Here is a 17,926-nt window from a genome sequence, read left to right as displayed (position 1 = left end):
TGTTTGATTGATAGAACGAAGCCTTCCAGTGTGAATGCGTTTGCGTTTCAGCTTGTTGCTGGCTGGCTATGTGGTGCTGGTTCAGACATGTCACACGCTTGAGGTGTCAAGGCTAACTGAGTTCGGAGAGTCCCCACCTGACCCCTTCTCCCTTCCCCTCACCAGGGAGACCTCCCTCCTGGCTGCAGTTGAGCAGGGTGCACCGGGGCTGGTTTCAGGGCAGGCTGGGAGTTCTGACTCTGCTCACTGGTCACTTTCAGTTCTTGCTTTCTGAATCCTATCCAGAGTTCTCAGTGGCCATCATACTCTGGAGAGACGAGGGGAAGGGGGGGGGCTCTTAAACTATCATTTATATTAAAAAAAATAATTAAACAACAGAGTTAGAAGCAGATCCAGGCATTGAGTTTAGATGACCCACCACAAGCACCCGGTTTCAAAGGAGCGGGACCATACAGAGCACATTGAATCTGTGTGCTCAGATTCACACTCAAGGTTCAGTTGACTACGCCTGCTCATTTAGTTATTAGCAAAATGGCCCTGAGCTCTGAAGACACAAACTACCTCAGGGTGACTGAGCCTTCATTTGATAGGAGGATGAAGGGAATGATTGGCCCTGCCTAAGGACATGAAACCATGGGGTTTGAGAGCTGTTTAACATGGCTCCTGGGACACCCATGAGCTGCTTGTCAGGGGCAATGGTTTGTACCCTCCTCTGTGAGCCCCAAAGTGAAACCATATCTTTTTTTTTTTTATCTTTACCTTTGAACTGTGTTCAGCTGTCCTGTGCAATTTTTATGGTTTGAATTATTTTAAAGCATTATTTATCTTGTGTGGCATGTGGAGGCCACAGGTCATTAGCAGGTGACTTCTTCAGTCTCTCTCTACCTTACTTTTTGGGACAGGGTTTCTAACTGAACTTGGAACTCATTGATTTTGTTGGTCAATGTGTTCCACGGGTCTGTGTTTCTGCCTCCCCAGTCCTGAGGTTCTAGGTAGGTGCCACTGTGCCTGGTTTTTAAGTAAGTGCTAGCAATCTGGTCCCAAGTTTTTGTGCACAGCCAGCCCTTTACTGACTGAGCCATCTCCTCAGCACAGGATCTACAATATTACAACCCATCCAGGGGCAGGAGAGATGGCACAGTGGTTAAGCACCTGACTGTTCTTGCAGAGGGCCCGGGTTCAGTTCCCAGCACCCACAGGGCAGCTTGCAAGCAGACTCCAGTTCCAGTGTCCTTCTTCTGGCCTCTACAGGGACCTGCACACATCCATGCAGGAAGAAAAAAAAAAGCACATACAATGAAAGTAAACAAATCTATAAAATTAAAAAGAAGTCAACCCACAGTGACCTCTCACATCTGAGGGCTTTTCTCCCAGGGTGCTCCGCTCTCTTTCTCCGGAGAAAGTGTTTGGCATGGGGATAAAGAACAAGAAGGTGTTCAATTTAATGTCGAACTTCACAGCTTCCATTTTAAATCTCAGTTCTTACTGTCTAGAAGTTCACTGCGTCGTGCAGACTTTGCATGTGGTTAATTTTAGTGTGGATGCTCTTTTATTTATTTGCAACTTATGATTTATTTATTTATTTATTTTTTAATAATAAAGTTTATTTTTAAAAAAGAATGGAAGGGCATGCTGATCTGGGCCAGGGAGGACGCTTCCCTCCACACACCGTGTCTCTCTGATACACATATTTCACCTTTGCCCATCGCACCGGCCTTCTGGTTCCAGAAAGTTTATTACAAACACGGAAGGGACGTCTGGGGATCAGTCACTCATCGTAGAATTTTGGCAGCTCATCTCCCAGGATGACTCGATGGTCCACACCAGCAGCTGTGATGGTGACCAGGTAGATGACACCCCCACTAGAGCCATCTCGGTTCATGGCCAGAGTAATGGCTGTAGAGGATTCACGTTGGAGAGAGGAGCAAAAAAAAAAAAAAAAAAAAATGACTTAAATACTCGTTTCTTTCCCTTTCCAACTACATGCTACTTCCCTCCAGAACACATCATAATGTCCAGCAAACCAGCACCTGCCCATGTCCCTACCGTAAACGTTCAAGTTACCTATAGGCTAGCACACATTGTCCAAATCCTTGAATGCTGAGCCATCAAGTTGGTGTGAGCTAGCTGGGGGCGGGGTTTGGAGGGTGGAGGGGAGAGCTCAATTCACTGCTGGTTCCCATAGTAACTTCATACCCTTGATGTGCTTAAGACAGTCCTGCTCCATCCCTACTGCCCCAACCCCAGCCCCATCTCTTCTACCATTTGTCTTGTCTGTCCCCTCCCACTCAAATGTCTCCCAGTTCCAAAAGATGGAGATGGAGAGGCTCAGTGGTTAAGAGCACCTATTACTTTTACAGAGTTTGGTTCCCAGCACCCACATAGGGTGCCTTACAAACACCTGTAACTCCAGCTCCAGAGGACCCAGCATCCTCTTCTGGCTTCCACATACACATGCACAAACCCATACAGAGACACACTCATGTACACATGCATAATTAAAAGTAAATATTTCTTTTTAAAAGCTTCGACACGGAATGGCCACTCTTGTATTTCTTTTCTTACTCTTTACAATCTAATTTCTTTCCACATCCACAAACCCTCCCCCAAGTCACCCCTCAGTTGGCTAGTTACCATTTGTGGTGAAACGCCGGCACTCCTCAGGGGTCATGCCTGGTTTATAAGCTGCGTCCACATAACCATAAATGTAAGAGCTTCCGGAACCGCCGATGGTAAAGGGCTGTCGAATTAGCATTCCTCCCATGGTTCCATACACCTAGAGAGAGGGTCCCCCAGGTCAGGTCAGGATCATCTCACGGCTCCTTCATGTGATATGAGCTGTTGTGAAGACCTGGGACGCCCACACTTGAGCCTACAGTATGCTTTTATCATTTATTTTTGCTTGTTTTGAAACAGGGTCTCACTAATGTAGCCCTGGCTTGCCTGGAACTCTCTCTAGAGAGCAGGTTCTTCACACCCACAGAGAGCCATATGCCCCTGCCTCCCGAGTGCCGAGACTGAAGATGTGTACCACCATAATCGTGGCTGTAGTATGTCTTTAGAGGAACTGTCTCTGGACCACAAAGCTAGAAAGACACGCAACTTTCATCTCTCTGAAGAGAGGAGTGGGGAACCCTGAGACCTGGAATGGACATACTCACCTGTCCCCCCTCACGTTGGTCCCAGCCAGCTACTATGAGATGCGCTAACAAGTCCTCACGGTACTTGTAGGAGATGTTCTTCACCACGTTTGCAGCAGCCAGAACGAGGGGCGGCTCCTCCAGCTCCAACCTGAAGCGGATGTTGGAAGGGAGGGTCAACAGCACTCTGCTGAGTCTCACTCTTGTCACCCCATTGCCCTCTCTGCCAAGTCACGCTTGAACCAGCGGCTGCACAGATACCAGCTTCCCTCCCATGTGCCTAGGGGGGCCGGAGCTCCACAATGGAGGTCGTTGGTTCTTCACCTGCTTTTCTCTGCTCCACCTTCCCACTCCCAATGATAAACCCCTCCCTTGCCTCTAAGGGCCCTGCCCTCGTCGGTTAAAGGAGATGATAAGCTTGCTTCCGTCCCAGTGACCTTGATTTCTCCTGGCAACTGCCTGATATTAGGAGTGGGCCAAATGGCTGTCTTCTTCCTGAGTTCCTACATCAGGGCAGTGATGTGCACTTTTCAAGTCAGCACAGGGGAGGTGGAGTCACTACCGTGATTTCCTCTTCACAGACGCAGAACACTGGCTCCCAGATACTCCAGTGGGAGCTCAAAGCTGGCAGAGCCATGCAGTTGGGGAGTTTTAGCGGGAGGGGAGTCAGGACCCCAGGGCTTTGTACCCGTGTAGCTCCAGCTGGTAGGCGGCCATGTCAGCTATGGCTTGGGCATCAGCAGCGGAACCCGAGAGGGCACAGAAGATGCGCTGGTGCAGAGGGGAGAGCTTGTCGAACACGCGGTTCACTACTGCTGCACTGTAAGGAAGGAGCCAAACCTTCAAGTTGGTTTAAAAAGATAATTGTAGAGATTGCAATGCTTAGGTTAAAGCAGGAAAATTAAAAAAAAAAAAAAAAGACATCTCAGATCAGTAAGTCACTATAGTAATCAAAGTTAGATGTGCTTGGCTGCGTGTGTGTGTGTGTGAGTGTGTGTGCATATGTGTGTGTGTGTGTGAGTGAGTGTGTGAGTGTGTGTGCGAGTGTGTGTGGGGGGGGCGAGGGGAGGTGTAGCCCAGGTGGTAGAGTACCCACCTGGCATGCACAAAGCCCAGCATAGCATGAGGTGGGCATGGCGGCCATATTTGTACTCCTAGCACTCAGGAGGTAGAGTCAGGAGGAACAGGAGTTCAAGGCCAGCCTTGACTACATAGCAAGTTTGAGGTCAACCTGGGCTACAGGAGAGATCCTATTTTAGAGACTATACTCCCAAAACACTAGACTTTTAAAAATAGATTTATTTATCTTTATTTCATGTCCATTGGTGTTTTGACGGCATGTTTGCCTGTGTGAGGGTGTCAGCTTCCCTGGAGCTGGAGTTGCAGACAGTTGTGAGATGCCATGTGGGTGCTGGAAATTGAACCGGCTGGTAAAGAAGAGCAGTGCTCTTAACCACTGAGCCATCTCTCCAGACCCAAAATATTAGACTTTTAAAGACTTATTTTTTTTTTTAATAACAAAACAACAAAAAAACACCTAGGTAAGAAAAGTGTGCTTCTATGGCAGGCAGTGGTGGTGCACACTTTTAATCCCAGCACTTGGGAGGCAGAGGCAGGTGGATTTCTGAGTTTGAGGCCAGCCTGGTCTACAAAGTGAGTTCCAGGACAGCCAGGGCTACACAGAGAAACCCTGTCTCTAAAAACAAAAACAAAACAAAAAGTGAAACAAGAGAAAAAAATTGCCTCTTTCCAGAATTTCTTTGCAGTTCATCACTTTGAGGGGCAATGGTGGTTCTATGGAACATGGCAGAAACAGCATGGACGTCATCCCAGTCTGACTTGTGTGTGAGCAAACTAGCCAGGACAGGAGACCAATCAAACTTACTTCAAACTCAGGCAAATGAGTGAGATAACTGCTTCGGAAAACCACCATTTATGTTTTATCCCAACTGCAGATAACACAGTCCATCTACAACCTACCTGTGTCCCTCCGAGATACTATTTCTTTACGTCCATCAAGCTACAAAATATTCACGAATGCCGTGGATTCAGAGACCCAAACGCCTCTCCATCAGTGCATTATGATACTTTTTTGGAAAGTTCAGCTTCATTTCTTGGAAGGTTACCATACTCCTCAGAAGTGGGCAAGGAAAATGTGCACTTAGGGCCACCAGCTTCCCTCCAACACACGGGCCTTTGACACTACTCACCCTGCTGACACCCGGGAATCAGAGCCCACTACGACACCCCCGTCAAACTCCACTGCCATGATGGTTGTCTGCAGAGAGACAGTACGAAAAGTCAGGGCTAGGAGCGTCTTGAGCCTCCATCTTAAGGAGGAGAAAATGTCCATGCAGGAGGTGACCGACTCAAGGTCACCCTGAAAAGCAAGGATGGTTCCTGGAGGCAGACGCAATCTGCATGAGGAGAGCAAGAACTGAGAGGAAGGCCCAGGAAATCGGCCCTGCTGCTTGTGAATTGCGTACCACATGCATCATTACTGTGAATTACTGTGACACGAGACCAGGTCTTTCCTGGTCCTGGATCCCCCACCTGCAACCTTACTTTATCAGAATGGGAGCCTTAGTGTTACTGAACAAGGGACACAGAGGCCGGGGGGTTAACATGGCCAGAAGTCGAGACACAGAAGCAGCAAGGATCCTTCAGGTAGGGCACAAATTTCACTTAAGCGAAGTCTCTGCAGCCAGGGGAAAGGACTTCTGGATAGCAGAGTTTTTCCAGGTCAAGGAAAGAATTACGGATAAGTGAAGGAGGGTAGACATATCTACTTCCCCCACACCTTCTAGGTTAAAAGGCACCTTAGAGATCCTTGGTTGCACTGAGAAAACTGACTTATGGAGACGAATGAGCTTTCCAATTTGACTCAGGTCTCACTCTGAACCCTTGATTGATTTGATTTCTAAGTCCCACAGCTCCGTGGCAGCGAGGGAGACTTTTTCCAACCTTTCTGTCCACTCCACGTCGTTCTGATCTCCGGGGACCCTGCCCATGAGTGTGCTTTCTGAGCACAAAAGGCCAGAAATGTCCACTTTGTTCCTCCACACCATATTAAGAGTGTGGTTAGCCGGGCGTGGTGGCGCACGCCTTTAATCCCAGCACTTGGGAGGCAGAGGCAGGCGGATTTCTGAGTTCGAGGCCAGCCTGGTCTACAAAGTGAGTGCCAGGACAGCCAGGGCTACACAGAGAAACCCTGTCTCGAAAAACCAAAAAAAAAAAAAAAAAAAAGTGTGGTTGGTGGCTTTTAGAGAGCAGAAACCAGCTGCCATCTCCTTCCCAGCTCCTAGGTCTGGGCAAAGTTCTCAGGCAAGCATGGGAATGACTGTGTTGGGGACAGGGTGGGGTGGAGTGTGCTGCAGGGCAGCACCTGGAACAAGGAGGACCACCGATCATTCCCATCTCCCCCCCTCCCCCCGCAATCCTGGCGCCAGAGAGCTTGTCCTCACTCAGGGGGGGCTGTCTGGGGCTAGGTTAAGCAAAGATCTGTATGCTGTGTAGGTAGGTCCTTTTCAATGAGCCTCCATATTACCTTCTCTCAGGTGCTTCATCCAGGACACCTCAGCACCTCTTTTGTAGGGGTCCCCAAGCCCCTCACTTGATTTAGCCAGTAACCCCAACTGCGCAGTCCAGAGTGAAAGCGAAAGCGCTTTGGAGCAACTTCCCTTAGACGCTTCCAGCTCAAGCCAAAGAACGCACCTTCTTACCAGCTTCGCATGCGGATCCCTCCACAGACCCCTGGACACCACACTTCTGAGCAGGGATACCCTACGTTCACTGTGGAGCGCAAGCGCTGGGCGCTACAAGCTTCCTAAGTCTCTTGGTTTACTTCCAGAGCTTTAGGGGTCCCTGGTCACTCCACCCACTGACTCTCACCCCCAGACCCATTACCCCGGTGTGGACTTCTTCCGTCCGGAACGAGCCGGCGGTAGGTGCTCCTGCCCGCAGCATCTCAGCAGAGCGGGGCTCGGCTTTCCAATCAGCGGCTGCGCGCGGTGCAGGCAACTTGCAGACTGAGGCCCCGCCCCATCATCGCGCAAGGGGCGTGCCGTTCTACCGGGCTTTTGGCGCCCAGAGCAAACCTGAGCAGGGCAAATCTGCACAGAGACAGGTGACGACAGAGGGTCCCGCCCTCAATCTGGGGTGGGGCCTGGGATGGGAAAATTCACGCAGGCAAATTAAGGAGGCTGGGGAAGGAGAGGAGAATGAGATTCATGGAGAAGAACACGACAGGCCAGGGCTGCTAGGCAGAACTCCAACTACAGTTTCAGTGGCAGCTTCCAGAGCAAGCCAGTCTCAGCAGGAGGCGTGTCTAGTGATTCGGCGTCGGCTTTCGGTTTCTTCTTCCTCTAAACGCCGGCACTTCTAGTCAGCGCCACCAGCTCGAGCGGGTTCCGGGGACTTTACGCGCACGCCCTCGGACCCGCCCTTCTTCCCTCCCCACGGAGACTCCTGTGCAGCGAGGACGTCGAGAGTCCCAGGCTAGGACCAGACTCCGGACAGCTCAGGCTCGATGGCTGCGCACGCCTGGCTGGCGGCCGCCCTGCTCCTGCTGGTGGACTGGCTGCTGCTGTGGCCCACGCTCCCGGGAATCTTCTCCCTGTTGGTTCCCGAGGTGCCGCTGCTCCGGGTCTGGGTGGTGGGCCTGAGTCGCTGGGCCATCCTAGGACTAGGGGTCCGCGGGGTCCTCGGGGTCACCGCAGGAGCCCATGGCTGGCTGGCTGCTTTACAGCCGCTGGTGGCCGCACTGAGTTTGGCCCTGCCTGGACTTGCCTTGTTCAGAGAGCTGGCCGCCTGGGGAGCACTCCGGGAGGGTGACAGAGCAGGATTACTGTACTGGAACAGTCGTCCAGATGCCTTCGCTATCAGTTATGTGGCAGCATTGCCCGCAGCCGCCCTGTGGCACAAGTTGGGGAGCCTCTGGGCGCCCAGCGGCAACAGGGACGCTGGAGACATGCTGTGTCGGATGCTGGGCTTCCTGGGCCCTAAGAAGAGACGTCTCTACCTGGTTCTGGTTCTCTTGATTCTCTCTTGCCTTGGTAAGGGAGACTGGGTGAAAGAGCAGGCCACAGGGGACAGGGCAATGGGCATTCCAGGATAATAGGCAGAAAGGGAGAGTAAAGTAGTCCCGGGAAGCGTCAGAGACACTAAGGAGGCAACTTAGGCCGAAAGAGAAGGACCCAGGCCCGAGAAGGGGTCCAGACAAGGGCGTTGGGGTCAGGGTCTTCTGGGAGCAGAACTTCACATCATAGCCCAAATGTGAAGGTTTCTTTCCACACCGCCATCTTCTCTCTTCTCTTCTCTTCTCTTCTCTTCTCTTCTCTTCTCTTCTCTTCTCTTCTCTTCTCTTCTCTTCTCTTCTCTTCTCTTCTCTTCTCTTCTCTTCTCTTCTCTTCTCCTCTCCCCTCCCCTCCCCTCCCCTCCCCTCCCCTCCCCTCCCCTCCCCTCCCCTCCCCTCCCCTCCCCTCCCCTCCCCTCTTTTCTTTCCTCTTTGAGATAGGGTCTTTCTATGTAGCTTTGGCTCTTCTGGAATTCATTATGTAGCCCAGGCTGGTCTCAAACCCAGAGAGATCTGCTCGCTTCTACTTGGAGTGCTGGGATTAACAGCCTGTGCCACCAAGGTCTGCTAACTGCCCTCAAGTAGCCCTTGAGAAGTTTGATGTAGCCGGAGCAGGCTTGGGTCTGGGAGCTCAGCTTCTTGGATAGTGGTGAAGGGAGGGGGCAGAAGTTGCAGGTGATTTGCTGCTCATAATGTTTGTGACTGAGGTGTCTCTCCTTTCTCCCCAGGGGAAATGGCCATTCCCTTCTTCACGGGCCGCATCACTGACTGGATTCTTCAGGATAAGACAGTTCCTAGCTTCACCCGCAACATATGGCTCATGTCCATTCTCACCATAGCCAGGTGTGGAGGATGGGAATGGGGGTCCCAGAGCAGAGGGGACTGGCTGTTGGGACTGTCATTTAAGTTACACTTCTGTGGGGATCTGGGACTCTGTCTCAGGAAGGAGACAACTGATCCTCCCATGTCTCTGACTCTAGCACAGCGCTGGAGTTTGCAAGTGATGGAATCTACAACATCACCATGGGACACATGCATGGCCGTGTGCACAGAGAGGTGTTTCGGGCCGTCCTTCGCCAGGAGACAGGGTTTTTCCTGAAGAACCCAGCAGGTCTCTCATGAAGCCTTTTCACTTGTATGCTATAATCTCTATACCGCCACACACGCTCTCGACTGCCCCCCCCCAAACATGTACACACACACATGCCCAGGCTGGATCCCCAGAACCATATGGATGGGGTGTGGTAATTCCAACACTTGGGGTTTGGAGGCAGGACCTAGAGGTCGAAGTTCAAAGTCTTTCAGCTACATAGTCAATCTGAGTCCCCCCTAGGCTACACGAGATCCTTTCTCTATATCCAAGATTTCCTGTATGTTAGGCAAAAGCTCTACCAACTGAGTGACCCCAAGCCTTCTTATTCATGGTATATCTCAAATGTAGCAAAACATTGCCTTTTTTACCCTAAGGAAAACCGTATTTGCATTCATCATTCCCCATAGATATGAAACAGCAGACTTACAGCCCTGGAAAGCCAGAGACCCTCAACTCCAACGGCCTCATTTTAAATGGAGGAAACTGAATTCTAGACACTAGATGCTGAAACCTACCTAGGCAGATGCACCGAGGTTAGACCTGAGGGTCTCCATTTCCTAAAGGACCCTGGACCTGCCTCTCTGGTTGCTACCTCCCTTCTCTCCACGGCTACTGGAGGGAGGGCCAGCGGCAGGCAACTGACAGGAGTTAAAGTAACTGAAGAGCTGAAAGCTTTCAGGGAACTGGAAGTTCATTTCATATTACAGGGCATCACTGTGTAGCCTTAGCTGGCCTAGAATTCACTAGGTAGGCCAGAGTGGCCTTTGCTGCCTTTGCCCCCAGTCTGTTGGGATTAAAGGTGTGTGCCACCACACCCAGCGACAACTCCTTTACTGGCAAGCACAGGCCTAACCAGATCTTTCCTTTCTTTTCCCCTGCACTGAAGTTCCTGCACCTCCCCAGTCTCCCACCCGTTACCCCCCTCAGGATGCTGTGCTGACGGGCCCACCCTGGCCCCAACTGTCAGCTCCTCTTGTCTCTGTGAACCGCTTGCTCACTGTCTCTCTTCTTCTCAATCTGGGCAGGTTCCATCACATCTCGGGTGACTGAGGACACAGCCAACGTGTGCGAGTCCATTAGTGACAAGCTGAGCCTGCTGCTGTGGTACCTGGGGCGAGCCCTGTGTCTCTTGGTGTTCATGTTTTGGGGGTCACCGTACCTCACTCTGGTCACCCTGACCACCCTGCCCCTGCTTTTTCTTTTGCCTAAGAAGCTGGGAAAAGTGCACCAGGTAAGTCCCCAGATCGTCAGCTCCCACGTTCAGTTTCTCCTAGACTGCTCTCAGTGTGGCTTTCCAGTCCTCCATCATCCTGAACCTCTGACCTGTTACCTCTGGCCCCACACTGCCCTGCACCCACATCTCTGTACTCTGCCTTCTTGTCTAACTTATGGTCATAATCTGTCCTTAAAGAATAGGCTCTTAGGCTGGAGAGATGGCTCGGGGTTAAGAGTGCTGACTGTTCCTCAGAGGACCTGAGTTTGATTCCCAGTGCACACTAGGCAGTTAGTTCTCTGTGGTCTGTAGTTCCAGCTTCAGGGGATCTAACTCCCTCTTCTGGTCTCCATGGAGATCTATACACACGATGCACACACATACACGATAAAATAAATCTTACAAAAATTGGATTCATTTCCTCCACGCCTCTTCTACCTAGAAGTATGGCTTTAGACCTTTCTCTTCCCTCTGTCCCTCTGACTCTTGACTCTAATCTCCACGTAGGTAACCTAGGTGTCCGTATTCTTTCTCATTTGCACACCCCGTGTGATGTCTCTGGTCCTTGTCTTCCATAGTCACTGGCAGTGAAGGTGCAGGAGTCTCTAGCAAAGTCCACGCAGGTGGCCCTTGAGGCCTTATCGGCGATGCCTACTGTACGGAGCTTTGCCAACGAGGAGGGAGAGGCCCAGAAGTTCAGGCAGAAGTTGGAAGAAATGAAGACGCTAAACAAGAAGGAGGCCTTGGCTTACGTCGCTGAAGTCTGGACCACGAGTGTGAGTACAGGAGGTGGATGTCCCGTTCTTTGTGTGAACATGTCTTGATTCTGCTGTTTCCCAACCCCCCTGCTCCTCCTCCAGTGGGAAGTGATTGGCTTCGGCTCTCGATTACTCAATTAAGGACTCTCTGCCCTTAATTCTCTCAGTGTTTTGTGGTGTTAAGAATCAGCCTTCCACATTGGCACACAAAGCCCACTTGACCTGTGTGCTAAGGAGATACCACTCTCCCAACTCCGGCACTTCCTTGGCCTCTCAGAAAGCCACACATTTCCTGCATGGTGTGCGCTTCATGTTGGCACTGTGTGGGCAAGCTAGTGGGAGCTATGAGAAGTGCCAGAGGCCAGCGGCCAGGGGCAGCTGGAACTAAAGCTGTAACTGAGATTCCAGGATCCTTCCTGCCACCCACCAGTTCTGTATCCAGCACATATTACCTTTTTCTGAGGCTGTTGCCCTGATTTGAAAAATGGGAGTAAAACCTGATGTGGTGGTTCACATCTGTAATCCCAGGACTCATGTGGAGGCAGGAGGATTGCTGTGAGTTTCCAGCCATCATGAGCTATGATGTGAGACTTGTCTCAGTAAAAGGTGTGGGGGAGTGAGATGGCTCCGGAGGTAAGGGTGCCCGCTGTCGTGCTGCTGAGCCTGGTGACCTGAGATCCATCTCAGAAACCCACATGGAGGACAGGAGAACTGACTCCTGAAAGTTGTCCTCTTACCTCCACAAGGTGCACCGTGGTGCCTACTCACATACAAAAATAAGTAAACAAACAATAAATAAATGTAGTTAAAAAGTAATATTAAACAGCAGCAAGAAAGGTATAACATAACCTCCTTTACAGAGGCTCATGATGTGAGCACTTATGAAGGGCAGCTCACAACTGCCTGTGGCTGTAGCTCTAGGGGTTCTGACGCCCTCTTCTGACCTCTGTGGGTGCCTACACTCATATGCCTGTACCCGCAGACAGACAGACACACAGACATAATTTAGAACTATAAAAATCTTTTTAAAAAGTGTCAAATGCTCCTGAAACAAGGAGCCAGCAGCCATGAGGAGGAGGACATGGAAGATGTGAGCTGTGTTTGAGTCTGACCATTGACCCCTCCTTCCCCCTATCTTACGTGTCTGGGAGAAAAGACCTTCCATGTGACCACTGCAGTTCGTTTCATCCCATGTTTTCCCTGTAGGTCTCAGGAATGCTGCTGAAGGTGGGAATTCTGTACCTGGGCGGGCAGCTGGTGATCAGAGGGGCTGTCAGCAGCGGCAACCTTGTCTCATTCGTTCTCTACCAGCTTCAGTTCACCCACGCTGTTCAGGTGAGCCCCGCCCCCACAGTCGGCGGTCTCAGCCTGTCCATTGCCTTCTCTGCCGCTTTGGGCATCCTCCGCCTGTTTCCTGAATGCTGTCAAGCAGGTTAGATGGCTCACTTGCTTTCGTGGTCCATCCCAGGCTCACACACACACCCCGCTCTGCGATGCAGGTCCTGCTCTCCATCTACCCCTCCATGCAGAAGGCTGTGGGCTCCTCAGAGAAAATATTCGAATACTTGGACCGGACTCCTTGCTCTCCACTCAGTGGCTCATTGGCACCCTTAAACATGAAAGGCCTTGTGGAGTTCCAAGATGTCTCCTTTGCCTACCCAAACCAGCCCAAAGTCCAGGTGCTTCAGGTACTGTCTACCCATCCCTTTTAAGTCTTTCTTCTTCTTCTTCCTCCTTCCTCCTTCCTCCTCTTCCTCCTCCTCTTCCTCCTCCTCTTCCTCCTCCTCTTCCCCCTCCTCCTCCTCTTCCTCCTCCTCCTCCTTCTTTTTCTTCTTCTCCCTCCTCCTCCTCCTCCTCTTCCTCTTCCTCCTCCTCCTTCTTTTCTTTTCTTTTCTTTTTTTTTTTTTTTTTTTGAGACAGGGCTTCTCTGTGTAGCCCTGGCTGTCCAGGAACTCACACTGAGTGACAGAGGCCTTCAAATGCCATGTGTTTCTCTGGCCTCTAGGGGCTGACGTTCACCCTGCGTCCTGGGACAGTGACAGCGTTGGTGGGACCCAATGGGTCAGGGAAGAGCACCGTGGCCGCCCTGCTGCAGAACCTGTACCAGCCCACTGGGGGCCAGCTGCTGCTGGATGGCGAGCCCCTGGTCCAGTATGATCACCACTACCTGCACACTCAGGTGAGCAAGAAGGAGGTGTGGGGGAGGGGAGGAGATCAAGCCAAGAGACAATTCTCCACGAAAGCTCTTGCAGAGAGTTAGGGGATGCAGGCAGCCATGGGCAGAGTTGGGGCTGTGGACAGAAGTCACGTGACTGTATGGTATGCACAAGATTGTGAATCTTCAGTACCTGGACAATAACACTTCGGTGTTTCTTGCCTGTGGCTCTTCACATTTGACCTCAGGTGGCCGCAGTGGGACAAGAGCCGCTGCTATTTGGAAGAAGTTTTCGAGAAAATATTGCGTATGGCCTGAACCAGACTCCAACCATGGAGGAAATCACAGCTGTGGCCGTGGAGTCTGGAGCCCACGATTTCATCTCTGGGTTCCCTCAGGGCTATGACACAGGTATCTACGCTCTCCCATCCAGATTCCAACAATCCCGCCTTTATTATTCAATCCTTCTTGTCCCTTGGATGTCAATTTGTAGTTGAAACTCAAATTCACATCCTCAGACTCCATCTGCCTTCATAGAGCCTCCATTTCCACTGCCCCTGTCAGCTGCGCCCATGCCCTTGTGTGTGTGTGTGAGAGTGTGTATGTGTGTGTATGTGAGTGTGTATGTGTGTCCGTGTATGTGAGTGTGTATCATACCCTGAGGGAATGTATGTGTGTATTTATGTGAGTGTGTATGTGTATGAGAGTGTATACATGTACGCATGTGTATGTGTGTATGTGAGTCTGTATGTCTATATGTGTGTGTGAGTGTGTATGTATGTGTGTCTGTGTATGTGTGTATGTGTGAGTGTATATGTGTCTGTGTATGTGAGTGTGTATGTGTGTGTATTTGAGTGAGTCTGTGTGTGTTTATGTGTCTGTGTATGTGTATATGTGTGTAAGTGTGTGAGTAGGTATGTGTGCCTATGTGAATGTATATTTATGTGTGTGTATATGCCTATGTGAGTACATATGTGTGTGCCTGTGTATGTATGTGTGTATTTATGTGTCTGTGTTATGTGAGTGTGTATGTATGTGTGTATGTATGTGAGTATATATATATATATATATATATATATATATATATATATATGTGTGCCTGTGTATGTATGTGAGTATATATATGTGTGTGTGGCTGTGTATGTATATGAGTGTGTATGTGTGCTGTGTATGTGTACACAACTATCTACATCTCAGCTGGACTCTTGTCTCTGCAGAGGTAGGTGAGACTGGGAACCAGCTGTCAGGAGGTCAGCGACAGGCAGTGGCCTTGGCCCGAGCCTTGATCCGGAAGCCACGCCTGCTTATCTTGGACGATGCCACCAGTGCCCTGGATGCTGGCAACCAGCTACGGGTAAGGCTCTGGCTCTCACCCTTTGTCTTTTTGAGCCATCTTGCTATGTGGTCTTGGCTGGCCTGGACCTCACTTTGAAGACAATGCTGGCCTCAGACCCTTGGTAGTCTTCCTGCTGCTACCTCTGGAGGGCTGGGTCACCCTGCTGTGTCTTCTCCCTGAAGTCTCATTTCCGTGGGAGCTTTGCTTCTGTCACTCCTCCTGTGTTAGTTATACCAACAACAGAACTGTTCAAACCTGTCCTTGGAATTCTTGGTCCCATTAGCTTTTCTTCCGGACACGGGAACCAGTGAGCAGAGCTACTGTCCTAACATTCTGTGTGGGCTAAGCTTGCTTTGTGTCGTAGACGTTCTATCCCACCCTTTGTACTAATTTGTCCATCAGAGTCTTTTGCGGTGCTTATTCTGTAGATGACAAAATAGAGGCTAGGAGAGGTTGATTAACCTTCTAAAAGTCACACAGCTTTTGAGCAGTGGAGCCTGGGTCCAGACACAAATCATCCAAACACTTGTGTTCTTTGTTACTGTTACTTTTTTTTTTTAAATTAAGATTAATTTATTTTATGTGTATGAGTGTTTAGCCTGAATGTATGTATGTGCCCAGTGTCTCTGAAAGTCAGAAGAAGGTGTGGATCCCCTGGAACTAGAGTTATGGATGGTTGTGAACCACTATGTGGGTACTGGAAGTCAAGCCCTGGTCTGCTGGAAGAACAGCCAGTGCTCTTAACTGCTGAGCTGACTCTCTAGCCCCTGCATTACATTTCTTTAGATTGACTATAAAAAATTCTCATTTTAGCGGCTGAGGGGTGGCTCAGCAGTTTAGAGCATTAGTTTTAAGAGCATTAGCTGCTCTTCCAGAGGACCTGGGTTCAATTCCCAGCACCCACATGGCAGCTCACAACCATCTGCAGCTCCAGCTCCAGGGCTTCTGACACCTGCACACAAGCAAAACGTCAATGAATGTAAAATAAAAACACATTACAAAATGTTTTCTCAGCTTATTAGTGGGTTATTAAAAATATGTATGACATAGGAATGGTGACATGTGGGGTGGGTCCTGGGGGGGTGAAGAGGAGGGAAATGGGAGGTGGTATGGTTATATTTCATTATATTCACATATGAAATTCTCAAAGCATAAATTAATATATGTTTTTTTTTGGAACTTAAAAAGTTCCCACATATTAAGGCTGGACGAGGAGACCCTAGTCACTTCAACTTAGTGTGCCATCTCCCAAGACAGCTGATGTCCTTGGGAGGCCTGCTTTTTTCTGAAGGGCAATCGAGGAGAGGTAGGGGGTTGAGTAGGAGGGACTGGGAGGAGAGGAGGGGGAAACAGCAGTCGGGATGTAATATATGGGAGAAGAATAATTTTCTTTTCAAATTTCCCAGCTTATGGGTAGAGATGAGAGACTGTTCAGTCCCCTCCCCCCTCATGCTTCTGCTCTTTCTCTCTCTGTACCCTCTCTTGTGAAGACACCTTAACAAGTCATAGGTTTGGAGAGGCGCTGCAGACCAGGGATATCGACAATGTGTCCCAGCCCTGGAAGCACAGGGGTCTCCTGGACTGTAATGTCTGTGTGTTTCTCCAGGTCCAGCGGCTCCTGTATGAGAGCCCCAAGCGGACTTCTCGGACGGTTCTTCTAATTACCCAGCAGCTCAGCCTGGCAGAGCAGGCCCACCACATCCTCTTTCTCAGAGAAGGCTCTGTCGCCGAGCAGGGCACCCACCTGCAGCTCATGAAGAGAGGAGGGTGCTACCGGGCCATGGTAGAGGCTCTTGCGGCTCCTGCAGACTGACGGGGCCTCTGGACTGCACACTGCGCGCTGCCCCCCTCCTGTCCTCTACTCTGTGTGACAGAGAACCTGGGAGCAAAGATATTACCACACCCACGGAGACAGTTGAGGAGCGGAGGTGCTAGTTACATGAGAAAATGTAAACTCTAGGAGATGCCCGGAATTTACCACGAATGTGTTTCCCCGACCCGCTCCCTATTAGACGGGGTTTAAGGTACCTCAGGCCAATACTGAGCTGCTAAATCTCCGGGTCTCCACCCTCCCGGTGCTGAGCTTGTATCACAGCATGCACACACAAACCTGGTTTATGTGGCGTTGTGATAGAATGAGAAGAAACGCCCAAAGTGTACAGAGAGAAAGGACAAGCAGCTTACAATTAACCAAAGGCCTAGGCTGGCCGATGGGTGTTCTGTGGGTGTTTGATATTTGTAATAAAACTGGTGTTTTGTACTGTGGCTTCTCCCGTTTCTTAGCTCCCGCAAAGTCCTAGCTGAGTTAGCCAGCACCCCCCCCCCAAGCCCAGTGTCCCGTTCTTCTTCAGAATTCTGTTTTACTGCTGGGTCCATCAGCTTTTATTTCCTGGGGCTCTCATTTCTCTCTACTGCTCACCCACGGACTCCTAGTGCTGAGCTGGACCGGACGGCAGCCCCTCCCTCTCCGCACCCCAAGGCAGCAGCAACTGCATCTTGGAGTCCTTCTCTTCCTCGCTGAGGCTGGAGGAAGCGCGGCAGCGCCGCGGGTGGGGACCCCAGAAAACCAGACTGGATAACCTCGCCCGTTCAGATTCTTTCTGAACCGCTCACCTTCTCAGCGGCACACGCCGGGATAATCTCAATGAAATGGATAGGATTAGCCAGTAAATCTCTTCCATTCAGGGAGGGCCCGGTGTGTGACGTTAGCAGTTGCTGGGCAGATAATGTCCGCAAAGGTTGCAAAGAAGAGGTGGGGTTGAGGATTCAAGGAAGGAGCGCGCAGCCCTGACTTGCGCGACGTGAGCAGCCCCGGGCAGAAGGGCGCATCCTCGTGGGTGGCTCAGGGTAGTGAGACTGTTGAACCAAGAGGGGCCCTAGGAGGGACACCTGAAAAGGCCCGACTGAGTCCTCTCCTTGGTTCGTCTTTCTCCGTTTTTTTCCTGGTCGTCCCAGGACCTAAAGACCCCTGTGCATCCATTTATCGCATTTTCCAGTTTCTATAAAATGATGCTCATTTATTTGAGTGCTGCCCCCATCCCCAGGACGCACGCCTAGGTGGATCTGCTCAATACTCCTCTCAGGTTCCAACGTTCTAGACCACCTCTTTAGGAGATAGGACCCTATCCAGTTCTCCGCTGTTCCCAGAAGATGCCCC

The 17,926-nt window shown here is 50.6% G+C and overlaps 2 protein-coding genes across 3 annotated transcripts; one reads left to right on the top strand and one right to left on the bottom strand.

Annotated features, from left to right (window-relative positions):
- Nucleotides 1–1,716: 1,716 nt before the first annotated feature.
- Psmb9 (proteasome 20S subunit beta 9) lies at nucleotides 1,717–7,194 on the bottom strand. Of its 2 annotated transcripts, none has more exons than XM_021185939.3 (6): nucleotides 7,047–7,194; nucleotides 5,351–5,418; nucleotides 3,829–3,960; nucleotides 3,162–3,291; nucleotides 2,635–2,776; nucleotides 1,717–1,896 (listed from the first exon to the last, which is right to left on the bottom strand). In XM_021185939.3, the coding sequence occupies exons 1-6, from the start codon at nucleotides 7,104–7,106 to the stop codon at nucleotides 1,769–1,771; spliced, it is 660 nt and encodes a 219-aa protein (XP_021041598.1). In that variant the 5' UTR covers nucleotides 7,107–7,194; the 3' UTR covers nucleotides 1,717–1,768. The 2 variants fall into 2 exon arrangements, with proteins under 2 accessions (XP_021041598.1, XP_021041600.1); XM_021185941.3 differs by lacking the exon at nucleotides 7,047–7,194 and adding an exon at nucleotides 6,855–6,996.
- A 94-nt stretch (nucleotides 7,195–7,288) lies between these two features.
- Nucleotides 7,289–17,029, top strand: Tap1 (transporter 1, ATP binding cassette subfamily B member). The gene is made up of 11 exons (XM_021185938.3): nucleotides 7,289–8,194; nucleotides 8,943–9,057; nucleotides 9,195–9,325; nucleotides 10,333–10,538; nucleotides 11,099–11,296; nucleotides 12,485–12,613; nucleotides 12,778–12,966; nucleotides 13,284–13,457; nucleotides 13,682–13,844; nucleotides 14,651–14,787; nucleotides 16,376–17,029. The coding sequence occupies exons 1-11, from the start codon at nucleotides 7,669–7,671 to the stop codon at nucleotides 16,580–16,582; spliced, it is 2,175 nt and encodes a 724-aa protein (XP_021041597.1). The 5' UTR covers nucleotides 7,289–7,668; the 3' UTR covers nucleotides 16,583–17,029.
- The last annotated feature ends 897 nt before the right edge of the window (nucleotides 17,030–17,926 follow it).

Source organism: Mus caroli, unplaced genomic scaffold, assembly GCF_978045245.1.
Source record: "Mus caroli unplaced genomic scaffold, Mus_caroli_1 scaffold_18, whole genome shotgun sequence".
NCBI lineage: Eukaryota > Metazoa > Chordata > Mammalia > Rodentia > Muridae > Mus > Mus caroli.
The sequence above is the reverse complement of the archived record's forward strand: the minus strand, read 5'-3'. Positions and strand labels throughout refer to the sequence as shown.

Coding starts and splice junctions, on each gene's coding strand:
- Psmb9 (XM_021185939.3), bottom strand. CDS start 7,106: ATGCTGCGGGCAGGAGCACCTACCGCCGGCTCGTTCCGGACGGAAGAA. Junction 5,419..7,046: donor CGGAAGAAGTCCACACCGGG/GTAATGGGTCTG, acceptor GTCTCTCTGCAG/ACAACCATCATGGCAGTGGA. Junction 3,292..3,828: donor TACCAGCTGGAGCTACACGG/GTACAAAGCCCT, acceptor CATCCGCTTCAG/GTTGGAGCTGGAGGAGCCGC.
- Tap1 (XM_021185938.3), top strand. CDS start 7,669: ATGGCTGCGCACGCCTGGCTGGCGGCCGCCCTGCTCCTGCTGGTGGAC. Junction 8,195..8,942: donor CTTGATTCTCTCTTGCCTTG/GTAAGGGAGACT, acceptor CTTTCTCCCCAG/GGGAAATGGCCATTCCCTTC. Junction 11,297..12,484: donor CTGAAGTCTGGACCACGAGT/GTGAGTACAGGA, acceptor TTTTCCCTGTAG/GTCTCAGGAATGCTGCTGAA.